The 23324-nt window shown below is 31.8% G+C and overlaps 2 protein-coding genes and 2 pseudogenes across 2 annotated transcripts in view; 1 reads left to right on the forward strand and 3 right to left on the reverse strand.

Moving 5' to 3' along the window:
• LOC111628091 (mRNA-capping enzyme-like) overlaps positions 1-4962 on the reverse strand; it is a gene marked incomplete at its 3' end in the record, with an annotated part of 85622 nt that extends 80660 nt beyond the window's left edge. Inside the window, exon 1 of the mRNA XM_023371811.1 lies at positions 4877-4962. The remainder of the gene's footprint in view (positions 1-4876) is intronic.
• Positions 4963-6098: 1136 nt separating this feature from the next.
• Positions 6099-9264, reverse strand: LOC111628090 (annotated as a pseudogene).
• A 5460-nt stretch (positions 9265-14724) lies between these two features.
• LOC111628082 lies at positions 14725-15585 on the reverse strand (annotated as a pseudogene).
• Positions 15406-23324, forward strand: part of LOC111628093 (ras-related protein Rab6-like) — a 47837-nt gene continuing 39918 nt past the window's right edge. The window contains exon 1 of the mRNA XM_023371818.1: positions 15406-15428. Within this exon, the coding sequence (XP_023227586.1) occupies positions 15426-15428 (3 nt within the window). The 5' untranslated portion in view covers positions 15406-15425. The remainder of the gene's footprint in view (positions 15429-23324) is intronic.

The following is a 23324-nucleotide window of genomic DNA, read 5'->3' on the forward strand; positions in this document are numbered from 1 at the left end:
ACCGATTGTTGCCATTTTACAAACTACCAAGCAATAGTTTATAGAAGGATAATAAAAATATTAACTTGTACTGGAACTAGAAAGAATTAATCAAAATTATCACCTTTAGTAGGTTTTTTTTACTTTATCATTTAACTGATGAAGATCGTAAAAGACGATCGAAAACATTTTTACGATATTAAATCATTTCCTGGAATATTTAAAAAGGTGATAATATTGATTATAAAAGAATAGATGAAATGCTCTTTGGTTCTTTAAAACTACATCATGAGTAATATCACAAGGAATGACATCAAAGCTCATCATCAGATCAACAAAGAAAAACAGTCACATGATCATAAAAATCACCTCTGATGTTACCTCCTTGTGATATTATATTTGAGAGGGAGATACTACTACTACACCTTGTGATATTAAAAATTTGTCTACTATTTTACTTTATATATTGGGTTGTTCGGAAAATAATTTCTTTTTTTTTCCATGGAAAAAAACACAATATTTTTATAATAAATAAATATTTTATTGAATTATATATCAACCATTTTGGTCAAATACTTTTTGCCATCATTTCTGGTAGTAGCATGATTTCACATTCATAAAAGTTTTGATTGTTGCTTACAAAAAACTGATCCAAGTGATTTTTGACATTGTCATTTCAAGTAAATGTCTTACAGTTAAAAAAAATTTGTATAAACCAGAACAAGTAATAATCTGAGTGTGTTCGATCTGGCAAATATGGTTGGTGTGATAGCAAATCCTATAAGTTATAACAGTTTCTGACCAGTTCCAAACTTGTGTGAAATTTGACATTATTGTAGTAAAACACTATACCTGTTTTGTTGATCAATTCTGGCCACCTTTTCTGTTTGATGATATTACTCAATTTGTTTACTCGATGGCAGTACACTTTCAAATCAATTGTTAAATTGTCTGGTAAAAGCTCCAAAAAAAAAACTTTTCTTAAAATCCCACCAAAGAGAGCATCTCTCTTTAAGAACATGTAAAACCCATATATCAAGCTTTGAAACAAAATCAATTTGTTTCAAGTAATCATAAATGGTTCAATTTGACAAATGTAATCTCTTAGTGATTTCACGTGTCGTTATTCGGCAGTTTGCTTCAATCAGTACCTTTATTTTGTTTTCATTGGCTTCAACTGGCCATTCAGAACGTGGTGCATCTTCAATATTGAAATTGCCAAAACGAAATTTCGTAAACCAGTTTTGGCATTGTCATTCTGTCAATACATCTTCTCCATACACGTCACACAATTTTTTTCTCGCTTGAACAGCATTCTTACCTTTCTGGTAATAAAAGAGCAAAATATGCCAAAAATGTTGCTTTCGATCTTCCATATTTGATTGGACACAAAAAATAAACAATTGCACAAAATCCCACAAAATTTTTTACAAATAAGCCTTAAAATGCTAGCTGTCAAAATATATAATGATAATATGGTTTAGAATGAAAATGGCAGGAAAAATACGACTAATCCGTCTGGTGATTAAAAAAAAAACTAAATTACTTTCCGAACAACCCAATACATTCCACATACAACCACACTTACTAGTTTGCAGTGGCTTAAAGGAGTCATCATTTATCTATATGTATCAATATTCATTTTGAAGTAATGAAAAAATTCATCAACAAGTCTTTTATTATGCTTTCAGTTAATTTCTTAAATCTGTAAACTATATTTTAAAAAAAATCCACTGAAAAGTTTTTCTCACTTAAAAGAACAGATATGTAAATTTTTGCATTGCTTTTGAGAACAAAATTATATAAACTGTGGCAGGATATCTAAATATAATTACAATAGAACCTCGCTTAATGAGCATAATTTGTTCCAGAATCTTACTTGTAATGCAAAACAATCATTAAGCGAAACAATTTTTCTCATATAAATTAATGTAAAATATGATAATGTGTTCCATGCCAAAAAAAAATACTCAAATATTTTATGTATAATGTTTATTCAAAGAAAATTGTACAATATACATTGTTAAGGAGTGTGAATCATCTTTTCTTCTAGTGCAAAATGACCTAACCTGGAATGCAAATTTGATTTGCAGAAACAAAAAAACCACAGATAATATGTCAGATAAACATGCCAAATGATATGCCAAATTCTTGGGCTATGTACAGGCTATAATTAAATATTAGAAATTAAATAATTTGACTAGAGGTAGGAAGTTATGCTTCCATCTTGTATTAAATTTAATACTGTAATTATAAATACGAGATTGCATTAAATTTAATACGAGATGGCAGCATAACTGCCTACCTCTAGTCTAATTAATTTCTAATATTTAATCATAGCCTTTACATAGCCCAAGAATTTTGCATATCATTTGATGTGTTTATTATAAACTATATAGAAATTAAAACACCGGAGTTGATAAATTACCTAACTTCACTGCCTGTAACTGGCGTTCGTCTTCTCCAATACGAAGGACTTTGCAAACATTTTCGAACCTAATGTGGTTCTTCTTCAGGCGCTACGGAATTCCCTATATGGTTCGAAAATGTTTGCAAAGTCCTTCGTATTGGAGAAGACAAACGCCAGTTACAGGCAGTGAAGTTAGGTAATTTGTGTTTATTATATAACAGGCTATGGTTGTTGATGTTTATATGTAATACGTGTGAACACAAGCAACACTAAGATGCTAGCAGAATGAGTGATAAACACAGACTGAACATGCACACAATACAGCAGCGGTCCCCAACCTTTCGATCGCCGCGGACCGGCCAACGTTTGATAATTTTACCGCGGCCCACTGAAGGGGGACGTTGATTGTTTATATTTTAGATTAATTTAATTTAATAATTTTAATTTAATTGTATTTAAAAATGCCTTTAAAGTAATATACAGTTACACCAAAAAATGAATATAATGTGATTTAAAATTTTAACTCACTAGTACGCTAAATCAATGAGAATCCTGAGTTTGTTTCTTTGCAACGAGACGGTTAATAGGTTAATATGAGGGTAATAGGAGACAATGATACCCGAAGTGTGTTTCTTATGTCCAGTTTATTCCGTTGTTCTGTCTCCATTAAAAGTCGCACAAATCCGAGGAAATACAATAGTAAATAAAATGGAAATAATTTAATGTTCCTTGGACGGCCCGGTACCATTTGATCCACGGACCAGTACCGGTCCGCGGCCCGGGGGTTGGGGACCGCTGCAATACAGGACTTTCCCTCTCCTTGTCACTCGTTAAGCGAGGCAATTTTTCACAACTTATTTTACTCGTTATGCAAGGCAACGTTCTACTGTAATTATATATAACTATTGAAAAAGCATAATCCAGTTACAATGATAGAGTTCTGTATTAAAAAAAAGCTAATTAAATTAAATTTAATAAAATATCTTAAAAAATCAAGTTGTAAACATACTGAATGAAATATTTCTTACTGTCCCTTAAAGCATATGCAAATGAAGACTAATAATAAAATACTACTACTCAAAAACTGGATATACTTGAACTAAAACCACTAAAAAACCTAATATCCAAGAGAATTTCAGAAGTGCTAACGTTGTCACCTGTGTTTATTGGGCATTTTCAGGCAAACTAATCCCTCAGCTGCTGAAACAACAGGGAATTGCCATACATGTGTGAAGAGGAGAGGTAATGTAAAAAGAGAGAAAGAGGAGGGGAAGGATAGTAAGAATTTATAGTTCAAAGAAAGACTTCCATGCTGTAGGAAAGGAGTCAACATTGCAAAAATTAATAGCAGTGTAATTGCAAGTGGCCTTATAAATTTCCACCTGCTCAAGATGTTTGAGAAAAGGTTGCCAGGAAGAGCTATGTAAGAGGCATGCATGGCCAAAGTCCACATTGATGTCTGGGTCAGAGGCGAAGATAGCCAACACTGTGCAACATAGTATAATGTATACAGTGTTATTGTTAGTTGGTTTTCACAGTACTTTCTTTAACAGCTAGCATATAATTGAAGAAATATCAACAATTTAAACTAATATATTGTAATCAAATAGATATTAATTATTTTAATCATTAACATTTATAACACTGGTTAAGATTGATAATTGATGATAATTGCACATTATCAACTACACATTGAAGCTGATAGCCCAAAAAGACAGCTTAAAAATGTATAATTACCTGACAGTAATGATAACCTAATAATGATAGCAGAACTCTGATTACAATAAGTTTTATAGTATATTTCAATTTTATGTTTTGAAATTTAATAATTCTGATAACATTAAACAATTGATAAAATCCATGATTATAATCAGATTCTACAGTCATCCAACCATCAGCCAAATTAATCAGGCAGAAATTATGCTACAAATATTAATTAGAAATAACATGATTAGAACAACTAGATGGAATACATCAGGTTCATATATTCTAGTGTCAAGTTGGGAAATTAATAGTCCACAGTTCCTCAGTAACCATACTTTTCTCATATTAATAATCATATATATATATATATAATTTTCATCTGCACATTTACTTCTTCAAAAACTGATTGTATGGAATGAAAAATACACAAATAAACCCAAATCCAATAAAACAAAATTATTTACTGATCAGCAAATAATTTTATTCCTTTTACTGGTTTTGAGTATATTTGTTCATGCTAATTATTATTATTATTAAGCTAATTGTGCTTAACATCAATTAGGACAATATGAAATATCTCAACTGAGATGAATTCAATTTAAATGATACCAATTGATCTATTTCAAATTACATCACTCTATACTTTTACTAGAATATCAATTATCAAATGAGATATCAGTTTATTTAAAACCATACAAGTCTATAACATATTATAATATAATCCTCATTCACTGTAAATAATTTATTCTTATTTTATATAAGGATAATGGAGTGTGGACTTACAGTGGGATAAATGTATCAGTTTGGTACACAAATCTATAAGGAATATAGGGGTATTTTCTACTCTTGTCAATATTGGAGTGTTTCTACAGAAGTCAGTTATGAGCAAATAGAAATGGTGATTTATTATAACAAGTAGTTTGTGTGCTACTAACAAAATATAGATGAGGAAGTGCTAGTAAATAAACAGAATTTCAGCATTTCATTGTAGTTTCAGAACTATTGATCTTTACTACCTAAAGTTTAAGCAAAATTAGAGATGTCTTGGGCAGGTTTAAGTACATTTCAGAATGACTTATTAAAGCAAATTAAAATGTTATTAGGAAAAGCAAAGGTTTCAATTAAAAACAAAAAATAATGTCTAAGATAGGTGTCGTAGAACAAAACATTAGAGAGGTTAATAAAGGGTCTTTCAAATTAAGCACCTTTTTTTAAAAATAAATAAAAGACATAATTTGTATTGATTTTTAAAAACTTTTTATTGGTAATTGAAGTATCAGTTATGACATTTATATACAAAAAATAATATCTGACAAATGACTGCCTTCTTGCTGCTTCATAGTGATTCACTCTTTTGTTAAAATTTTCTATGACATTTTGACATAATTGAGGCTCTATTTCACCAATGACATGAATAATTTCATCCTTCAGTTCAGGAATCAATTGTGGTTTGTTCTTATAGACCTGGTTTTTTACATAACCCCAAAGAAAATAGTCCAATGGTGTTTGATTACATGATTTTGGTGGCCAATTAACATCACCATTTCTTGCAATAATTCTTACAGGAAATTTTTGTCTCAATAAAGTAATTGTTTCATTAGCAAAATGAGGTATTGCACCATCCTGTTGAAACCCCATATATCCTCTAGATCAGGGGTTGCCAAACTTTTTTAACCGTTGACCCCCAACAACTTTCCAAAACTTCACATTGACCCCCACAGTTAAGTTTTATTACAAGTGCAAGTGTATGAGCAAAACAAAAGAAAGAGAAATGATTTTACTATGCATTTCCTTTAATTTTACATACTTTACATTTATTTGTAACTCACAATCAGTGAAACGGGTGAGCTTGATGTTCCTTCGCAAGATTAGCAATATTTGGGTTAAAATTTGTTAGCTTTAGTCTTAAATCGCCTCGAATTTCCACATTTAACTTATTTCTCTGTTTGGTTAAGATGGAATTAACATGGCTAAAACCAGCTTTGACCATATATGAACTTGGAAATGCCAACAAAAGATGGATTTACAATATCACAAGTGTATTTTTTTTGTTATGTTTACATTCGTCCAGAAATTGCTTAAAGTTAAATTTTTGAAAAGTGTTTTTGCTTCAAGGTCTTCTAATAATTCTATAAGTTCATCTTGCAGGTTGATGTTGACATTTTCGATCTGAGCGGAAAATGGCGCCATAATCCATTCTAGGATATCGATATTTTCTAAATCTGCAAAACGTATTTTAAAATCATCGCTCAATTTTTGAAGATGATTTGTATATATTTCCAAGTCTTCATCTATTATTTGCAATTTTCTTAGATTTGGAAAGTACTGAAAATCTTTACGTAACAATGAAGATTTAAACAAGTTTAATTTAACTTGGAAGCCTAAAAGAATTGTCTGAGCTTGAATAATTGTGACATCTTCACCTTGGAGCCTTGTTTGAATGTCATTGAATTTTACAAATAAGTCCACTACGTAAAAAATGTGGTTCTTATGTTTTTGTAGTTCATCACTCAGAACAGAATTTATTTCGGTAGAAAATTCTATCGTAGAATCAAGTAACTCAACGAGCCTTTGTAAACATGCACCTCTAGACAACCATCTGACTTCAGTGTGTAAAAGTAACTGGTTTGTTAATTTGTCATTTTTCTCACAAAGTTTGGAAAACAATCTCAATTTAAGAGGGTGGGCTCTAATTTGATTAATAGATTTAATACAAAACTTTAAAGAGTTATGCAAATCTGGAATGAGATATTTTGCTACAAGGTGGTTTCTATGCAACACACAGTGAACAGTACGTATTCCAGGGACTTTTTCTTTAAGAAAAGTTGCAAAACCTCGGTAACGGCCTACCATAGCAGGTGCGCCATCTGTGGCTACTGCTGTTATATTGTTAATTGGAATGTCGTATTTATTCAAATATTCTTCTAAATTCCGATATATTGTCAGACCTTTTCCATCACATTCAAGATATTTAGCAAATAAAAATTCATCAATGATTTGACATTTACTTTTACTAAAATATCTGATGTAAGCCATAAGAAGAGAAGAAACATCAAAAACAGACTCATCAAGTTGAAAGAAAATTTGCAATTTTTGAGCTCTGAAACTACTATATTTTCGACATTTTCGGCCATTTTGTCAATATGCCGGTTTACTGAATTCGCACTTAATGGTAAGCACTTTAAAACATCAATGGAGTCTTTTTTCATTACATTTTTAATGACATCTTTAATTGCAGGTACAACTATATTTCTGCCGTTGTGTGGTTTTCCCTTTTTTGCTATATTGAGCAAAATCTTGTTTGAAATGATTAAGCCTCCTTCAATAACAATTATAGAAGAAGCAGACGGCTTCATAAAACTTTTTATATTTAGTCGTGTTGCAAATTTTCTTTTAAGTGTTTTAAAAAAAATCAAGATCTTTATCTTTTTTATCAGAATGAACTCTCTCAAGATGGTCTATCATTTTAGCTGGTTTCATCGCATTATTTATAAAAGTTTTCTCACAAAGAAGACACATAGGTATCGTTTCATTTGTTGGAGAAGGAATAAATCCAACCTTTAAATAATCCAATGAATATTGTCGACATTTTTTTTAGAAACTGAAGCTGCCATTGCAGAATTAGGATTCTATAAATAATAAAAGAAATGAAGTTACATCGTATCAAGGTGAACAAAAGTAACTACAATTTTCTAACCGAGTTTAGCTTGCCACCGCTCAATTTTTTGATATTAAATCCAATAAACGAGGTGTTGCTTCTTTAGGCGTAGTCAAGATTAAAACTTACATAGTTATGAGGTTCACAAAATAAAACAATTACAATAATTCAGATATAGCAAAGTTCAAAAGTCAATTAAACCACAACAATAGGTCCATCGAAAAGGACTCCTTGCGACGAATCCCTTGGGACAGTCATTAACAAGTTGGTGAGACAAAGCAACTTCTTCAGCAAGTCCGCTGATTTAATTGATGGAGTAAAGATGTAGTCCGACATACTTCGATGACGTCTGATCAACCAGAGTTCCCTGGATATCTCTTAAGAGAATTGAAATTCCCGCCTAAATTCAATCCTTTTTTATCGGATTGAAACGAATGTAAGTCTCAATCAGCGCTTAGTAGCGCTATCGGACGTCCGCTGGCCGTACAATGTTTCCTAGCCAATCCGCGGTCAAGTTCCAAAACTAATGACATAGCCTGATCTGCGTTTCCATGACGACTGCCGTTGCTCGTTCAAAAACAGGAAAAGCACGGGAATCGTACATCCAGACGATTTTATCCCAACATGCATATACTTATTTTTTTCTTTTAACAAATAGATACACAACAAAAAACCGCAGAGCGTAGTTTATTGGATCTAAGAAAAACAAGGCTAGCTCGTTACCGTCCTCGACCAAAGTGGGACTCAACGCCTGTGCTGGAGTCTGATTCCAGCGAACAAAATTCGTTTAAAAAAAAAAAAACGATTATTTAGCTTTCTATGCCAGTATTTTTATTGAATAAAATTTGTTTACCTTCTATAAACCTTTGTCTTAACCTCTTCAAGTTTCGTAATTATATACAAAATCTTCTAATTGGTTTACAACAGTTAAGTCGGTCTACCCCTTGAGAGAAAGTAGTAATGAAAAATCTTTTCTAATTGCTTTATTCTAAGAACCCCGACCTTCCTCGAAACTTACTTGTAGAAGTCCCGCAAACGTCAACCGGACTAATTTTCTATTTTTTTTTTTTTTTTTTCGGATTCGTTTTCACTCCAACATGGATACTTAAAATTAAAAAAAAAATGGTTTTTTCAGAGATAATTTTGAAAATTAAGCAGGCATTAAGGGGCAGCTAGTGAGCAATGGTTGGGTCACTAGTGAAGCAATAGCAACCGAAACTTGGTTAGAAACTTGTAGTAGTTACTTTTATTTGCTTTACAGAATTTATGTGGAATACTAAAATTATATGAACAGCGTCTAAAAACGACTATAGAGTTGCTAGTCAGCGTACTGAGAATACAAGCTTATGAATGCTATGAGTGCATGACGTGCTATGTAAGTAAGAACTGGAGCACGGACTCAACAATTTCTGTCCGTCCCGTGCAACTTGATCTGTAGCCATTTTACATGTTGAAGGTATAGCTGTACTATTAAATTCATTGAAACAATAATATGTATAGTTAAATTTGCGATTTTTAGTTTCAATTTTTCCATCTACCCCCAATCAACCCCTTAGCTGCATTCACCCCCCAACGACCCCCCCAATAATGTTACATCGACTCCTGGGGATTGATATCGACCAACTCTGGCGATCCCTGCACTAGATCAATATCATTCAGTTCAGGCCACAAAAATTCAGTTAACATCTCACGATATTGAACACTATTCACTGTTACAGCATTACCAGCAGTATTTTCACAGAACACTGATTTTCATAAAATAATTCAACAACTTGAACATTGTATTGTGTACAAAGCCATTTTTATAAATGTCATAACGTCACACTTTTTAACTGTCAAAATACCTGGAAAAATTCACTGCACCATCTATATTTTATTTATTTTCTAAAAAAGGCGCTCAATTTCAAAGACCCTTTATTAGATTATTCAAATTAGAAGATAGAATTGTCAGATTAGAAAGTTGTAAAAATAACTCCAAACATTCAATAGTGGAGGTTTTAAAGAATAAAACAGATCAAGTAAAGGTAGATTAGAACACATGAATAGAAAGAAAAGGAGAAAAAACATAATAATTTCAAATATAAAAAATTTGTAAGGAATATGAACATGTGACAAAAGCTAATAATGATTATAAATCTAATTAAATTAAGTAACAAATAAGAAGGTCAATTTTAATAATTGTTTGAAAATTCATATTTCTTGACTTATATAATTATATATATTTTCAATAATACTTAAGCATCAAACACATCATAAATTATCTTCTAGGGGTCAACCCTCTGGAGGTTGCTATTGTCTCATTCTAAGTTAGAATCTTACATTATTATTTTTAATTATTAAAAACAAATTTTTTTATTGATTATAGTAAAATGATCTATTTACTTCATAATGCTAAATATTAGAATATTGTCGTCGATACTGAAAATAAAGTGAATACAGTAATTAAATTCAAATATATAAACATTAAAATCATAAGAAAAACAACTATTATAGAAACAAATTTTGTGTGAAGGAGAAGAAAATGTACAAATTTTAACATCTGTTTCCAATTACATAACGTAAATATACGTTCATAAACGTAATAATTATTGTAAAAGATCATTTTACATCAAACATTAATCGAAATATGCTTTAATTTTAATAAATTAAATATACAAACTTTAAAATTAACAAAACTTTCTTAAGATTCAAAGTATACTGCTTGACATTTTGCCTGTGGGTTCTCCAACGACCTCTAGCGTTAACATGGATATTAGCCTTTATTAAATAAAATATATTATTAACCGTTCGTTATTAATAATATTCAAAAGTTTGGATGTATTTTATTAAATTATTTGTACATTTATATAACTATAACATTGAATATTTTATTTGACTATAGTCTGATTTTTTTTTTCGTGAGTGGCAGCATTCGTGAAAAGTAGTGACATCTGTCGGTGAATATTTAATATCCACGTGTTTACGCTATGTCGTTGATTCGGATGTAGAAATTAAATCCGTTTCCTGTTGTGAACGTATTACAGGCAAGTTCTGGAATTAAAAACATGATTTTTAATTAAATAATTTAGAACTACTGGAAGAAATTTAGAACTACTGGAAACATCCCTCTCCTAATTATCAAATTTTTGATTAAGAATTGAATGTGATGACTGAAACTAAGCTTAGAACCAAAAATGGTACTTGGATACTTTAACATAAATTGTTAAAGTAATTTAGGTAATTTATGAACCTAACTTATGATCTTCATAGCTTTCCATTATAAATTATGAAAATGGCATTAAAATTTTTAAAATTAATAATCGTCATCTTCAATCTAAAATGAATGCATTGAAGCCTTTTTTACCTACTAAATTTTATAATTCAAAATTGAGATATTATAACAGTGTATAATGTAGCTAAAATTTTTAATTCAAATTATCANCATTAAATGAATTTGATTTTAAAATTTGTAAATGATGACAAAAATGTATTCATGATGATGATGATAACACAAATTGAAAGATTAAATAGATAAGGACTGTAATGATAGAAATTTGTAAAATTTAAAAGACATTAATCTTTTTGTTTGTTATTTATAATTTTGTTTGTTGCCATAGAAACTGTTTCAAATAATTAGAATAAGAATTCTGTTATCAGTTTTATTAAAGGAACTGTGCTAGCTATAACTTTAAACGGTGAATGAAATGGATTGTCAAAAAAATGGATTTGTCAATTGTTGACAAATGACTGGAAAATCCTGAAAAACCATAGTTAAAAAGCTACAAATTTCCAAAGTATGGTGGATGAATGTTAAATTGACTTTGACCATTTCTTTAAAGTCAGCTTCTGGTGGAAAAAATGGTGCTTGTATCTCAAAACTCAACAAGAAAATACTACACTTTTGGAAATGACATTGATTATGTCTTGATAGATGTTGCAAAAAAATGCAAAACTATAGTTCAGTGTTAAGCAGCATAGAAGTATGAGATCATATTAAAATTAAAAAATACCTAAAGTGATTGAAAAACAAAAGACAATTAAAACCAGAACTCAAAAATTGTATTCTTTAATTGGCAAGATGAATGCTTGTTTGGTTTTAGATGATGAAACATACATGAAGGCTGACTTCTGAACACTTCCAAGGCTCATGCTATTATACAGCATTTGAAGTTCTTCCAGAATCTCAAACATCAGTCAGTATTAAAAAGTTTGACTCAAAATATCTGATATGGCAAGCAATTTGCAGTGTGGATTGAAAAGTTCGTCATTTGTGATAAAAGGAAATATTAGTGCTGAAATTCATAGTAATGAATGTTTAAAAAAAATGTTGTCTTCCTTTTTTAAGAAGTCATGATGACCATATACAGTGGTGCCTCGTACAACGTACTTAATCCGTTCCAGGTTTATGTCTGTTAAGTGAAACGTTCGTTATACGAAACGCATTTTCCCATAGAAATACATGTTAAAACATATAATTTGTTCCGCAGCATAAAATAACCGTACTGTACCATAAAAAATGAAAATGGAGCAGACACCAATTATGCCAGGTAGTCAGATGTTGTGAGGAGGAGGTGGAAGAACACTTTCTTTACACATTCATACAGATACAGACTTTTTACACATTGCAGCGGGTCTCTTTTTATTGTTTTTTTAATTGGAGTCAGATTCAGGAGAGGTTACCGGAACTTGCAGGGTCAACTTCTCTTGTTCCATCCTTTGTTTTTTGCCCGCTGGCTTCTTGAAAAACATGACCAAGGTGGTCTGTTTCTTTTTCTTCTTTAACACCTGTCGGAAATGACGGACAAAGGTGTCATTGTAGAGATCATTGATCCTGTTGGTCTCAGCTCTGTTTGGATAATGAGTGTTGGTAAACTCCTGAACCTCTCTCCATTCGACAAGAAAGTTGTTGTCAACTTTCACTCCTGATGATTTCTTGCTTTGTTTCAATTGAAATCACCTTTCTGTTTTTTTAGAAGCCATGATGCATTATAAATGACTTAACTTGCCAGATTATATGATACGAATAATTCATTATTAATTAAGATCACTAAACACTTCTACTAGCTACTCTCGCTCCGTTTGTTTTTTACAACCTCTTTTCGTCCTGCCACCTCGGCATCTATACAATTACATTTCATTTATTTGAATCGTCAACATATACTGTATTACAATACATTTAATGTTTATTTAAATCATCAACATATATTACATTACATTTCTACTTCAGATATACTAATAATACATTATAATAATACTAATATATCCTAAAAATAGCAGATTGTCCTTGGCAACGGCAAAAGAGTGGAAACATCATACGCACTTGTTCGAAAAAGTCCATTGTTCGTCTCACGTAACTGCCGAACGGAAAGTCCGTTGTTCGCAGCAAGTCCGTTGCTCGAGTCACGTAACGGTCAAACAGAAAGTCCGTTATTCGCAGCGTCCGTTATTCGAGGCGTACGTTATATGAGGCACCACTGTACTTTGTTTTGGCACAATTTGACAACAATATACCATGCAAAATCCACAGATTGACTTCATGCTGTTCCACCTCTTAAGTTGGCTGGAACAGACTGATTCAATTTTGTACCTAGATGCAGACATACCACAATGCTGACCAATAGAAAAATTTTGGTCCTTTGTAAAAAGTAAAGTAAACTAAACAAAAGAGAACAAACAGCAAAAGACATTAAAGATTTTCTCTAAAATTGAAAAGAACAGTTAATGATTGAAGGAAATATTGTCAAAAATCTTCTGGAGAACATTCAAAAGAAACTTTGAAAGGAATGGAACAAAACCTGAATGTTATAATTATTAAGACTTAAATATATTTTAAAAAAACAAAGTTTTAAATAAAAGTAAAATTTCTCTGATTACGTTACAAATAAAAAAGTTATTACGTTTTAAATTTTACAGATTTCTAACATTAGTCCTTACTTAGTTTCTTTAAACATAAATTTTAAATGCCTATATTTATATTTATATCTGATGATAATTTGATATAAAGTTTTGAAAATAAGTATCCTATTTCAATTTTTTTAGTAGTATAAGTTAAACATTGTTTGTTTTAGTATTGTAATTTATTTTGCTAATTTTTCATTTACAAAGAAAAGTTTATAGCTATAACAAGCAAATATTTTAAGGCTCACAAACCAACTCAAAATAGAATAATCTAGAACAGGGGTCGCCAAACTTTTTTAACCGTCGATCCCCAACAACTTTTCAAAATCTCACATTTACCTACAGTTAAGTTTTATTACAAGTGCAATTGTATGAACAAAAAAAAAAGAAAAAAAAACATGAAAGAAAGAGAAACAATTTTACTATGCATTTCCTTTAATTTTACATACTTTACATTTATTTGTAACTCACAATCAGTGAGATGGGTGAGCTTGATATTCCTTCGCAAGATTAGCAATATTTGGGTCAAAATTTGTTAGCTTTAGTCTTAAATTGCCTCGAAGTTCCACATTTAACTTATTTCTCTGTTTGTTTAAGATGGAATTAACGTGGCTAAAACCAGCTTCGACCATATATGAACTTGGAAGTGCCAACAAAAGGGGATTTACAATATCACAAAGTTTGGTGTATTTTTTTTTTTTTGTTATGTTTACATTCGTCCAATAATTGCTTAAAGTTAAATTTTTGAGAAGCATTTTTGCTTCAAGGTCTTCTAATAATTTTATAAGTTCATCTTGCAGGTTGATGTCAACGTTTTCAATCTGAGTGGAAAATGGCGCCATAATCCATTCTGGGATATCAATATTTTCTAAATCTTTAAAACATACTTTAAAATCATCACTCAATTTTTGAAGATGATTTGTATATATTTCCAAGTCTTCATCTATTATTTTGCAATTTTCTTAGATTTGGAAAGTACTGAAAATCTTTATGTAACAATGAAGATTTAAACAAGTTTAATTTAACTTGGAAGCCTAAAAGAATTGTCCGAGCTTGAATAATTGTGACATCTTCACCTTGGAGTCTTGTTTGAACGTCATTGAATTTTACAAATAAGTCCTCTACGTAAAAAATGTGGTTCATCACTCAGAACAGAATTTATTTCGGTAAGAAATCCTATCGTAGAATCAAATAACTCAACAAGTCTTTGTAAACATGCACCTCTAGACAACCATCTGACTTCGGTGTGTAAAAGTAACTGGTTTGTTAATTTGTCATTTTTTTCACAAAGTTTGGAAAACAATCTCAATTTAAGAGGGTGGGCTCTAATTTGATTAATAGATTTAATACAAAACTGTAAAGCATTATACAAATCTGGACTGAGATATTTTGCTACAAGGTGGTTTCTATGCAACACAGTGAACAGTACATATTCCAGGGACTTTTTCTTTAAGAAAAGTTGCAAAACCTCGGTAACGGCCTACCATAGCAGGTGCGCCATCTGTGGCTACTGCTATTATATTGCTAATTGGAATGTCATATTTATTCAAATATTCTTCTAAATTCTGATATATTGTCAGACCTTTTCCATCATATTCAAGATAAATAAAAATTCATCAATGATTTGACATTTACTTTCACTAAAATATCTGACGTAAGCCATAAGAAGAGAAGAAACACCAAAAACAGACTCATCAAGTTGAATAGAAAATTTGCAATTTTTGAGCTCTGAAACTACTGTATTTTCGACGTTTTCGGCCATTTCGTCAATATGCCGTGTTACTGAATTCGCACTTAATGGTAAGCACTTTAAAACATCAATGGAGTTTTTTTTATATCAATAAAATTAAATTATCCACAACCGTGAGGCAGATAATAGTGAGGGCTTATCAGACCAATGATGGGCACAAACACTCAGGGATCAAAGTGAAAACAATTTAATAAACTCAAAAAGTTACTACATAAGTGTGAAAACGAAAACCCAAAATGCATTTTGGACTATTTTCCCAATAGAAAACAGTTCCTCATCAGTTGGTATTAGTTAAAGGTAATGCCATAATAGAATTATACAAGGTAACAGTTAAGTTAAAAATAAGGTTAAAGTTATACAATATAAAAATTGAAGACAACCACTGTAATGGTATGAGTAGTAAGCATCATCAGTAGGTATTATCTAAAGTAGGTGGTATATTAAAAATTATACAAAGTAAGGTAAACTTAAAACTATGCCTAAAACTATACAATATAAAGGTGAAGATGCCAATATAACAGTATGAGCAGTAGGCAATATCAGTGTAGACAGGTGTAATAAATCTTCATGACCTTGCATGATGGAGCGACATACAGGGTGCAAAAAGGTAAGACGACAGAGTAGCAGGTGCCAGCTTACAACAAGATGCTGGGAGAGGTAGTGAGGGAGGTGTGTCAGTCCACATCTGGTGTACAAGTCTGGTGGAGTCTTTTTTCATTACATTTTCAATGACATCTTTAATTGCAGGTACAACTATATCTTCTGCAGTTGTGTTGGTTTTCCCTTTTTTACTATATTAAGCGAAATCTTGTATGAAGCGATTAAGCCTCCTTCAATATCAATTATAGAAGAGGCAGACGGCTTCATGAAACTTTTTATATTTAGTCGTGTTGCAAATTTTCTTTTAAGTGTTTTAAAAAAAATCAAGATCTTTATCCTTTTTATCAGAATGAACTGTCTCAAGATTGTCTTTCATTTTAGCTGGTTTTATTGCATCATTTATAAAAGTTTTCTCACAAAGAAGACACATAGGTATCGCTTCATTTGTTGGAGAAGGAATAAATCCAAACTTTAAATAATCCAATGAATATTGTCAAAATTTTCTTTTAGAAACTGAAGCTGCCATTGCAGAATTAAGATTCTATAAATAATAAAAGAAATGAAGTTACATCATATCAAGGCGAAAAAAGTAACTACAATTTTCTAACTGAGTTTAGCTTGCCACTGCTTCATCAATCCTAGCTTTTTTGGATATTAAATCCAATAAATGAGGCGTTGCTGCTTTAGGCATATACTTATTTTTTTCTTTTAACAAATAGATACACAACCAAAAACCACAGTGCATAGTTTATTGGATCTAAGAAAAACAATGGGGACTCAATGCCTGCGCTGGAGTCTGATTCCAGTGAACAAAATTCGTTTCGAAAAAAAATCTTATTTAGCTTTCTATGCCAGTATTTTTATCAAATAAAATTTGCTTACCTTCTATAACCTTTGTCTTGACCTATTCAAGTTTCGTAGTTATATACAAAATCTTCTAATTGGTTTACAACAGTTAAGTCGATCTACCCTCTTGAGAGATAGTAGTAATGAAAAATCTTTTGTTCTAATTGCTTCATTCCAGGAACCCCAACCATCGTCAAAACTTACTTGTAGAAGTCCTGCAAACGTCAACCGGACTAATTTTCTAATTTTTTTTTTCCTGATTTACTTTCACACTCCAACATGAATATTTAAAATCAAAAATTAAAAAAACATTTTTAAAAAAAATGGTTTTTTCGGAGCATAATTTTGAAAATTAAGCGGGCATTAAGGGGCAGCTAGTGAGCAGTGGTTGGGTCACTAGTGAAGCAGTAGCAACCGAAACTTGGTTAGAAACTTGTAGTAGTTATTTTTATTCACTTTATAGAACGCTTTACAGTATTTATGTGGAATACTAAAATTAAATGAACAGTGTCTAAAAACAACTATAGAGTTGCTAGTCAGCGTACTAAGAATACAAGCTTATAAATGCTACGAATGCTTGACGTGCTATGTAAGTAAGAACCGGAGCATGGACTCGGCAATTTCTGTCTGGCCTGTATGACTTGATCTGTAGCCATTTTACATGTTAACGGGTAGCTGTACTATTAAATTCATTGAAACAATAATATGTATAGTTAAATTTGTGATTTTTAGTTTCAGTTTTTCCATCTACCCCCAATCGACCCCTTAGCCGCATTGACCCCCCCCCTAATAATGTTACATTGACCCCTGGGGATCGATATCGACCACTTTGGCGACCCCTGATCTAGAAAGACAATGGAATGTTAGTGTAGTAAAAAATAATGCTTTTATCAAGATTTTATAATGAAATATTTGCAAATTTTATAAAACAAAAGTGATAATTTATAATGAAATATTCTAATTATAATGAGCAAATATTTATTGTGACATTGTCACAATGGCAGGATGCAATTTTTAATCATATTTTTAATTTATTTAATTTAAAATTATGCTTTCCATCTCAAACTAGTAGTGGCATGCCCCTATACATCATACTTTTTCTTCAACAATAGTCATGTCAGTCATCTATGTAACACGTTTCAGGTGAAAATTTTTGAATTGAAATAACATGACTTCCAGTTTGCATCGGAAATTCATATATAGTTAATTAACCTGTCACTAAGGTTTCCTTATCTGGTCTCAGATTTCATCTATCTAACTCCATTCTTGAGATTAAGACAGACTGATGACAATGGGAATTTATAGGTCTACAATTTTTTCAAATTGCAACCCAACAAATGTTTGATGAAAATTTGAGAGAATTGTTATCCAAAGCAGTTTAGAACATTTTAAAATAAATGTTTTTAATATTGTCATGGACACAAGCATAGCTGAAATTGAAAAACAATTTGAAGGACATAAAATATTATTTGAAAAAATTTTCAAATAATAATCAAATTAGATAATTGTTTTTGACCCAAAAAATTTTAATTTAATTGGTTGCTTAGAAAATTATAAGTGTAAGCTTGCTGATTTTGCAATATTGTAATACTGCAACAGTAGCTAATTTAGGAGATGAATTAAGAGATTTAATTTGTAAATGGTACAATTGAAAATGAATATTGAAGAAAGGGAAGAAGGGAATCCTACTTGAAACAATTGCAAAAATTGCTATTTTAAAGTTTTGTCAAATTATAATTTATATTCTAAAACATAGCAATTTGTAAATGGCTTACAAATTTAATTTTATTGTTAACACTGGTAGCATGTGAATGACTTTTTTCAAAATTAAAAATAATTACAGACAGGTTAAGATCTTTGTTATCTCAGGACAATTTAGTGACACTAATAATTTTGTCAACTGGAAAAAATTACAATTTCAATTAGAAAATGAAAATTTTATATATTAAGTATGCGAACATGCTCCTTGGGTAAAAAATATTTAATGGGATAGTTTATGAAAATGTTTAAATATATTACAGTCAACTTATGTTAATGTGAGGAACCGGGGGTATATGATATCTATATATACTGCTTAGTCAGCTATTGTGTGATAAGAACTGCTCACTGAGTCTTAGGATGGCTTAATTCTGTGTTGAGATCAAAGATCATAAAATCAGGACCTGACACCAGATAGGAATGAAATTCACTTTGCTTCTTTACAGACACACTAAGGTGACATTATTCAACACTTGGCAGTTGGTTACCCAACTGAATAAAGTGTTGAATAATGTCACCTTAGTATGTCTGCAAAGAAGCAAGGTAAAATCAACAACAACATGGTTTCATCAGAATCAAATGAAATTCACACCCTATTACATGTTTAAAATTTATAAGATAACTCTAATAAAGGAGGGTTTCAAATTTAGCAAGTGGGGAGATGCGGGGGTAAGTCGATAGGATGTCAAAAAAAGAAAAAGAAGAAAAGAGTATCCGGATTAACAATAACAAGTAAACATTTAATGAAATAAATCTAACTACATATAAGAAGATATGGACATTATCTCTAGCTATATCTTATCATTTATATGAGAGGGAGTTTACAATAATAGAGAGGTTGAGGCGCACGTTTTAAACGTGTACGTGTGACGTTCGGCGCCGCTTTCCCTTAAGCCTAAAAGTTTGACGAAGGTGTTTGGAATGTCGAGCGTGATTCCACCGACTATCCAAACACCATTGTCAAACTTTTAGGCTTACGGGAAAGCGGCGCCGAACGTCACACGTACACGTTTACACGTTTAAAACGTGCGCCTCAACCTCTCTAATGATTATATCAAAATACTTCTATAGAATACAAAGTATCATCTTTCAACTATATCCATTCGATAATATGGGGACGTATGGGAGCACAAATAAATAAATTATGGCGTTTACTTTATATGGTGTTCCTTGTAGTATGCACTCCTAGTTTGGCACGAATCATCTATTTATACTAAAATTCTCCTCCAATGGAGATTAAAAATTCAGACAATCTGATGAGATGTCAAGATGATTCTTTTGGTTAGTCAACTATTTAGTCATAAGAGAGATAAAGATCTCTCTCAGGAATTAAACCTAGTTGTTTGAGTTCATCATCCACTCATTTATACCATAGTCGACTTGCTTGTCGTAGAACATAGATGGCCTTGTTAAGATGACAGACTTTGTTGCCTTCTTGGATAGATTGCAGCATTTGTTCTGCTTTGGTTCAAGTCTGTCCCATTGAGTTTTTAATTATATCTTCTAGGATTATTTTGATCTGGTCTGGAAGCTGCATGAAAATCTCCTGGTCTGCATTTCCATTAATTAAGGAACACTGTTTTCACATCCAATTGGTTGATGAGTAAATGTTGTTGGGCAGCAATGGCCAGTACAGTTCGAATGGAGTTGATCCTTGCAACTGGTGCAAAGGTTTCATGAAAGTCGATTCCAGGGTATTAAGTGTAACCTTTTGCTAGTAATCTTGCCTTTTGTCTTTCAAAAGTGTTATCTGCTTTGTATTTGTTGCAAAGGACGATATGGCAACCTACAATGTCTCTCTCATGAGGACGGTTGGTGATGCACCATGTGTCATTTTCAATGATGGAGATGAACTCACTTCTGATTGCGTCTCTCCATTCTTGAGCAAAGGAGCTTGAGAGGGCATCCTCAATGGAGATTTCAGTGTTGAATGCGATTTCCTGGATGACAGCAGCAAATCCATTTTTATCACTTTTGTTGGACGTTTTCTAGGTTTAGTTCATCATTCTGTAAATATGGCCCTTCGGTTTGGTGTTGTGAAATCGAATTTGTCACCATCATGTTAAAATGTTTGTGAGGTCTACCTTTTAAACCAGTTTTGATTAGGCGTGGGCAACCTGGACCCTTCCTTAATTTGCTATCCCTGGAGATTTTATTTCCATCTTGTTGGATAGTTGGACAGATGTTCTCTTCCCCTTGTTCAGTGGTTAGGAATGGAGGTTTAGTTAACTCAGTGATTACTTCGTGACGATGAGCTTCATTTTCTTGTGATGAAAATTCTCCTGAGATGGATTCCTCAAAGTCGTCATTCGAGGTTTTCAGCTCAAGGAATTTGACATCTTGAGTCGCAACTACCTTTTTTCAAGTTGGCATCTAAATTCAATAGGCTTTGGATTGTTCAGAATATCCAATGAATATGCTTTTTTCAGAATGAGGATCAAGTTTACTGATAGTTGGGTCCTTATTGAGTACAAAAGCGGGACTACCAAAGGTTTGAAAGTGAGAAATTTTGCAATCCCTGCCATTCACAACTTTGTAGGGTGTATTATTGTTTAAAGCTCTAGAACAGTGTTTCCCAAAGTGGGGCGTACGCCCCACAGGGGGCAATTTGATGGTTGGAGGGGGGCTATTTGAGAATTGACATGACATAATTTCTTCCCTTCGCTATGAGCTTTTTTAATGCAACGCTTTAGGTGACAAATAATATGAAAAAGAAAATTTTCTAAATAGAGGACTTAATTTATTAATAAGCATTTTTAAGATGGTATCAAAACCTAAACTATGTTATTAGAGTCCGCAAGTGAACTTTTCAGCGTTTCCCTTTGCTGTATCTCTTGTCGCAGAAATCTTGTATCTTTTAAAGTCGCTAAGTAACAACGTTTTTGCACAATTTTTTTTCTAAAAAATTAACTCTAATATTTTTAACACCTATATGTCATAATTGTCTGTCATTTATATGATTAAATGAATTAATTAATACATGTTGTAGAAATATAATTTTTACGTATTGAATAATTTATGTTTATTTTTTAACCATTTAGCTTTTTTATAAGTTTTTAAACTGTAAAACTATTGATAATATTTAAAAACTAATTAATTGTGCTTTTTTTGTTTGTGAGATTCGGAATTTTTACCCATTATTTTGCCGATTAATTGTCCCGNTTAAGCTAACTAAGCTTGAACCAGATATAAAATCGCTGTGTAAAAAGCATCAAGTCCACAAATCACATTAAAGTAAATTTTTAAAATCTATTATTTTTTTATTTATTAAAAGTTCGTTTCTTTGTTTTGACAACAGTTGTAAGAAATCGCTTTAAAATTATCATTCATATTACTAAAAAGAACAAAAATAAATTTTATAACTAAAATTATGTATGGGGGGACATGATGATTTTAGAAATGTTAAAGTGGGGCATGGCCTAAAAAAGTTTGGGAAACACTGGTCTGGATATAACACAACGTGGAGATTTGAGATTTAAGCTAACTAAGCTTGAACCAGATATAAAATCGCTGTGTAAAAAGCATCAAGTCCACAAATCACATTAAAGTAAATTTTTAAAATCTATTATTTTTTTATTTATTAAAAGTTCGTTTCTTTGTTTTGATAACAGTTGTAAGAAATCGCTTTAAAATTATCATTCATATTACTAAAAAGAACAAAAATAAATTTTATAACTAAAATTATGTATGGGGGGGACATGATGATTTTAGAAATGTTAAAGTGGGGCATGGCCTAAAAAGTTTGGGAAACACTGCTCTAGAAGGACAGTGATTCAGGATAAAATTTGCAGTGTGGATGGCTTTGGCCTAAAAGGAGGCCTTGAGTCGTCCTGACTGAATTAACATGCATCATGCCATCTCAATTAATGTTCGATTCTTTCTTTCAGCCACTCCATTTTGTTGTGGAGTATGGGGGATGGTTAAATGTTGCTTTCAAATATTTGTCAAATTCTTTGTTGCAATATTTGGTTCCATTGTTGGATTGAAGACATTTGATTTTCATGCTAAACTGTATCTCTAGAAGGTTCTTTACTTGTTTAAAGACATTCAGTATATCGCTTTTGTTGCGGAGAAAACATACTTCACACCATCAAGATTGGTCATCTATGAAGACAGCAAAATATCTAGTGCCCGACATAGATTGAATTCCAGTTGGACCGCAGATATAATTGTGTATGATTTCAAGTATTTTGGAAGTTTGCTGGTTGTCTGCTGAGGGAAATGGATTTTGCACCATTTTTGCTCTGAGGCATGTTTCACATGGGGATAAACGATCACCAGATGGGATTTGAATCCCAAGGCGTAACAATATTATCCTTAGGCTCTTTTGATTAAGATGACCTAGGCGTTCATGCCAATCCATTAGGATGGACTTAGATTGAACGATAGCAGCAACTGGATTCCATTTACGAATATGGTAGAGTTTGTTCACTCGATCAGCTGTAGCAACAACATTGTTGTTTTTGTCCATGATAAATGCAACCTGTTTGTGGAATGAAACTTCATAGCCTATATCACAAATCTTACTTACAGACATGAAATTTATTCGAAGGTCAGGAACCAGGAGAGTATCAGATAAGTTAAGTAATCGTCCTGCTGATTCATTGTTAAGTGCTAGTTGACTAAGTCAATTCCTTCGATCGTTGCAGTGTTTTCTTTGCTGGCTAGGTTCAAGGTTCATCCGTCACGCTTGATTTCTGTGAAATCATCCTTATTAGCACACATTTGGGAAGATGCAACAC

This window comes from Centruroides sculpturatus, unplaced genomic scaffold, assembly GCF_000671375.1.
Source record: "Centruroides sculpturatus isolate CEXI.00-Female unplaced genomic scaffold, Cexi_2.0 scaffold432, whole genome shotgun sequence".
Lineage (NCBI taxonomy): Eukaryota > Metazoa > Arthropoda > Arachnida > Scorpiones > Buthidae > Centruroides > Centruroides sculpturatus.